This window comes from Dreissena polymorpha, chromosome 1 (assembly GCF_020536995.1).
Source record: "Dreissena polymorpha isolate Duluth1 chromosome 1, UMN_Dpol_1.0, whole genome shotgun sequence".
In the NCBI taxonomy this organism is placed as follows: Eukaryota; Metazoa; Mollusca; class Bivalvia; order Myida; family Dreissenidae; genus Dreissena; species Dreissena polymorpha.
Genome location: NC_068355.1, coordinates 66,712,828 through 66,718,285, shown reverse-complemented (window position 1 = coordinate 66,718,285; position 5,458 = coordinate 66,712,828). Strand labels below are relative to the sequence as shown.

At 31.7% G+C, this 5,458-nt stretch overlaps 1 protein-coding gene across 1 annotated transcript in view; it reads left to right on the top strand.

Annotated features, from left to right (window-relative positions):
• The window catches only part of LOC127833432 (uncharacterized), a 22,102-nt gene extending 17,156 nt beyond the window's left edge, over positions 1-4,946 (top strand). The window contains exon 6 of the mRNA XM_052358694.1: positions 1,798-4,946. Within this exon, the coding sequence (XP_052214654.1) occupies positions 1,798-2,042 (245 nt within the window). The 3' untranslated portion in view covers positions 2,043-4,946. The remainder of the gene's footprint in view (positions 1-1,797) is intronic.
• The last annotated feature ends 512 nt before the right edge of the window (positions 4,947-5,458 follow it).

Below are 5,458 nucleotides of genomic sequence, written 5' to 3'. Positions count from 1 at the left end.
AATGTCATAGCTTAAACCATTGTAAGTATTTTTCTCGTCAACTAGATGTGAAGGGCGAAGCTTCATATGCAGCATCCCGATGCAGATGACATGGATATATTTTCAAGTCGAAACACTTGAATTATTTTCATGAAGTAATTACCATTTCATTTAAGTTATGAAGTTGAATGAATTTATCGTATCCGCTCGATATCTAATCAACTTAATGTTGTATTTTAAGAACATTTCATATGCAGTATATATACTGTATATATATATATATATATATATATATATATATATATATATATATATATATATATATATATATATATATATATATATATATATATATCGTAAATACACATATTGCCTTGTATATTTATTTCCATGCTTATTTTCAAGTTTGACAAAGCGCATTATCGTTTGGCAGCCATCATTTTTCTTCATATTCTAATTTGTAGATGGCGAAAACTGTGCGATTAGTTAAGTACGTTTTATGACATATCAAATGAGGCTTTCAATTTTTGTTTTCCTAAATTAAATATATGCATACTGTTTATTTAACCATTTGAGCTATGTTTATTTCCTACGGTTTTATTTTCCTACTGTATTCCTACTCCTCTGAAATATTAACTATATGATGCTATATTCTTAAATCTTTTTGTAAAAACAAGGGATAGAGTTGACACTTATTCGTAATTTCATTTCATCGTTCTTCAAAAAGCTGTAAGTCTGTTGCTCTGGTCTCCTTCTAACCATTGAGTAATTAAATGGTTATTAAATTGAAAGCGTTTTAATTCCCTTTTATTATCGTTTAATTTGAGTTCCAATGCTATAAGGTTAATTTGTTTACACTTATATGTATCATAAATATTGCTGGGCCAAGTATGATGTTGAGCGCTCTAAAACCGGTTTAAACCCTAAATGCTTTTCACTTACCGTTCCAAGGCTGTGACACCAACTGTATTTTTCTATGTGTGTATGTTGTTTCGTATTGTGCTGTTTCGTACTGTTTTTGGCAATTGGTCACTTGCTTTAAATAAAGAACCAGCATATTGTATATAATGAGAATACAATACTACTCCAGCAGCTGGAGTTTCACTTATTTATTTTTAATTATAATAATGGGTTCCTACTTGATCAATACTATTTTAAAAAATGATCTTTGAAACATGTATGTTTATCGCGTTCTCATAAATTACTATGATAACATGTATGGACAAGTAAAAAGTGCAATGTTATACAAATCGATAATATATTGATATTTGGGAAGATGGCACAATGAGCGGGATGACATATGAACGGTTTGGCATATGCCGATAGGGCATATATCATTTTTACAAACAAATAACGATGAAGAATATTTCCTAGAGAGCCATTTGGCTCGCTTTCATATATTGATAAGTGGGTGTCGTCGTTCTATCACACATTCGCCTGTCTTAAATTTCTGCCTCGCTGCTCTAATGAGTGAGTTTCGTCGTTCTTTCAAAGGTTCGCCTCACTGATATTTCCGGATAGTTGTGTTAATGTTGATCACTGAGTGTCGTCATTCGTTCAAAGGGACACTTACTTGCGAACTTCATTATAGTTTATGATGCATTATGTTTTAAATGTACTATAATGCATAAGGTTTTAAATGACATATTGTATCAGGTTATTTATATAATAGGACCCAATGGCATTTCTTTTGAAGAATCGTTTCACCCTGTTTTATGGAGAAAAAAAACATATGTTTGGAAAAAAATAGTTTCGGTAACATAGCATTTATATACCAGATAAAGTTTAATAAAAGTCACAACTTTTTTTTAATTTCAGCATTCCGGGTTTTCACTGGTATCGCTATGTCAATTCCTTCTGTCTGTACAATCGCACCTGTTGAGGGTCAGATAGAGTGCTCGTCAATCTGTCTTCGTCAAAAAATACCAGCCTGTGTGACCGCACAGTTCGACCAGGCGAAGAAGAGCTGCGCACTGTTTGACGGATGCGAGCACACCGATTACCCGAGTAATGAAATCAAAACAGTTGTGTTCGCCTTTGCTGCAAACTGCTTTACAAAATAACAATACTTTAAATTCCCCACATGAGTATTCTTGCAATGATCCTTTCATCGAGTAATATCATTTGTCTTTAAGACGAAATGTCAATATAATTTTCTATGAATTAGCAATAACTTGTGTAACCCTTTCCCCAATGGGCAAACTGAAAATGGCTTTGGCAAACAGCATAAAACCAGAACAGCGAAAAGAAATACATTATACGTTGTATTATTTCCGTGGTTTGTACGCGTTTTATTTTGTTTCTAAGGTGTCTTAGAACAGATTTCAGCAAAGTGATATTACCGGGCGATTGGTAGGGATATGAACTATTTCTCTCTTTTTTTTTAAACTATTACTTTAAGGAACTATTGTATTACAAATACTTAAAAATAAACATTTTATATGTTTATATAATTATTTAGAAAAATATGAGAACATGCTGTAGTTAAAATGTTCCGTGTGTACGGTGCTTGTATTTTTTATTGATGTTAACAATATTATTTTGCTGACATTTTTTATCGAACGATAAGATCTTAAGTTTTAAATATGTTTGTTTTGTATCAAGTTAGGAGGCGAAGACAGTTCCCGCATTACAAAGTCATATTTAATAATGCAATCAAAATGTGCGCAATATACTATCTTTACAAATGTAACAAGCTAAATATATTTTCAACCATTTTAAAATATAAATAAGCAGTTTTATTAAAACATTATATTGCACACATTTCATTTTTTAATGTCCAAATATTTTTTTGTCCCCTACCGGTTTCACCGGAGGGGACTTATGGTTTTCGCTCTGTGCGTCTGTGAGTCTGTCTGTCACACTTTTCTGGATCCTGTGATAAATTTAAAAGTTCTTCATATTTTTTCATGAAACTTGAAACATGGATATATGGCAATATGGACATTATGCACGTCATTTTATTTTGTTCCTACGTCAAAATTTCTGGTTGCTATGGCAACAAATAGACTAGAAATACTGATAAAAAATGGTAGTTTTTTTTGATCCTGCGATAACTTTAAAAGTTCCTCATATTTTTCCATGAAACTTTAAACATGGATAGATGGCAATATAGACATTATGCACGTCATTTCATTTTGTTCCTACGTCAAAAATTCTGGTTGCTAGGGAAACAAATATATAAAAAAATATTAAAAATTCTGACAATGGTCGAATTTCTGACAATGGTGGATCCGGTAGGGGACATATATTGCTTGGCAATAGTCTTGTTAGTCTTGTTAAAATTAAAAAAAATGTTTGTTAGGTTGTTTGTATATAAACTATTTTATGGTTATAATTTAGGTTTTTTAATATGTTTTGTTTTGTTTTACTGATATGACATTGTTTCCATTCAACTTATATATTGTATTTATTATATAGGTTATTGCTCATTATAATACAGAAATAACAGTGGTCCGCATGTAAAAGATTTAATGCATGTCTATGACATACAAATATCGTTAAATGTTCGATTGTTTAACTATTTGCATTCTATAGTTGTGATACCTTACCTAGTGAATGTAACAAACTATCTTAATTCATATGAATTACAACCATCGTGAATAAAATGTTTATTATTGTTGTCATACTATTATTGTTGTCATACTATTATTGTTGTCATACTATTATTGTTGTCATACTATTATTGTTGTCATACTATTATTGTTGTCATACTATTATTGTTGTCATACTATTATTGTTGTCATACTATTATTGTTGTTATATTATTGTTGTCATTGTTTCGGTAAGGAGGGACTTCCTTGAAACTAAAAATACCATTAAAACGGAAAGTGTCGTCCCTGGCTAATCTGGGACGACACTTTACGCACATGAATTAAGCCCAGTTATATAATTATGCTTTATCTCACGTATGACAAAACTTGAAAAGAAGTACTCTAAAAAGAAATTTTAGTTATGACTGATAGAATCGTCAAATATTAAATTGTAAATTGCTTACACGTTTAATCAGTTCATGTGCAAAATGGACTTACTCCTTTTTTAAAGGGTCCGTCCAACAGATTTTGGCATCTATTGAAGCATGTCATTAAATGCTTTATATTGATACACTTAAATATTTGACCTAAAATCGCCAGTAAAAAACAACAACACAAGAATACAATTTAAAAAAGGAAAAAAAGTAACCCTCAACAGGGCTCGAACCACTGACCCCTGGAGTCCTGGAGTAAAAAGTCTCCCGCATACACCACGCGACCATACATGGTCATGCTTAGAGTGGATGTATTTTTTACCTATATAAGCAATCCTCGTAGTTTCCCAATATATAACTACAACAACAGAACTTTATAAATTATTCAATCGTTTCGCGTCGCACGACGCTTTATAATTTTCAGGTGTTCAAATCGTCAAAAGATGCAGATAATGGATATTTAAGAGCATGATAAATGGTCAGTATTACTATTTCCTCAAAAATATCATAACTAAAACGAAAATTTGCGATTCTGAAACAACTTTTTTTGGTTTTGTCAATTTACCAAAACGTTGGACGGCCTCTTTAAAAGGAGGACTAAACCTGATAAGTATCTTAATCAGACTGTGGTGTGCGATCATACTGTAATATGTTAACTATTTCTAAGGTCATGCATTGATTAATTGCTGCTTAATAGAAAACCTGACCCGTTCTTCACTTAACACTTTTGTGAACGCGATCAATGTACTCGGTATTAATATGTGCCTTGTGTTTTACAGTTAATTTTAAACATGTCTACACATGCTGTTGACCGTTGATAGATTTGCAATGAGCAGTTTTTTAGATAAACGTTCAAGTGAAGAAAGCAATCCCTGATACAATAACCAGATACGAAATAGTTCACTTTTTCCATAATCTAAGATATAAATAAAAAGTTAAGTTATATCAAAACATTGCACAAATTGTCGTAGTAAAGGCCCATTGCACAATTGTCGTAGTAAAGGCCCACATACTATTGTTTCAATAAAAATTTGTGTTGTGTTGTTTGTGAATTCGATGTTGTCTTTAAATATGTTTTCTAATAACTGATATTACATTTTTTCCATTCAATTTTAATTGTTTTTATTAATGTTCTTTACCGTATATATTGTTCATATTGAGTTCTTGAATATTTTTTTTCATATGAACAAGACAACCCTCGATAAAACCAAACACACCAGTAAACATGCGTCGTCAATACAACGTCAGATTATCGTCGGATTTTGGTTGGCTGGTTATCAACCAAATCCCAACGTTGGTACAACGTTAATATTCTAACATCAATACAACCACTGGTTGTCAGTGATTAACGTTGTACCAACGTTATATATTGGTAAGAGTTAACCTTGACGATAACCAAGTCGGTGTTGTTTTAACCGCTCCAAATATGAAAGAAAACGTAAATAACTTGTACAGTAATCGCTACAAATCTTCAGGTGCCTAATTAACTCCCCTGCAAAATATCGAAATAGG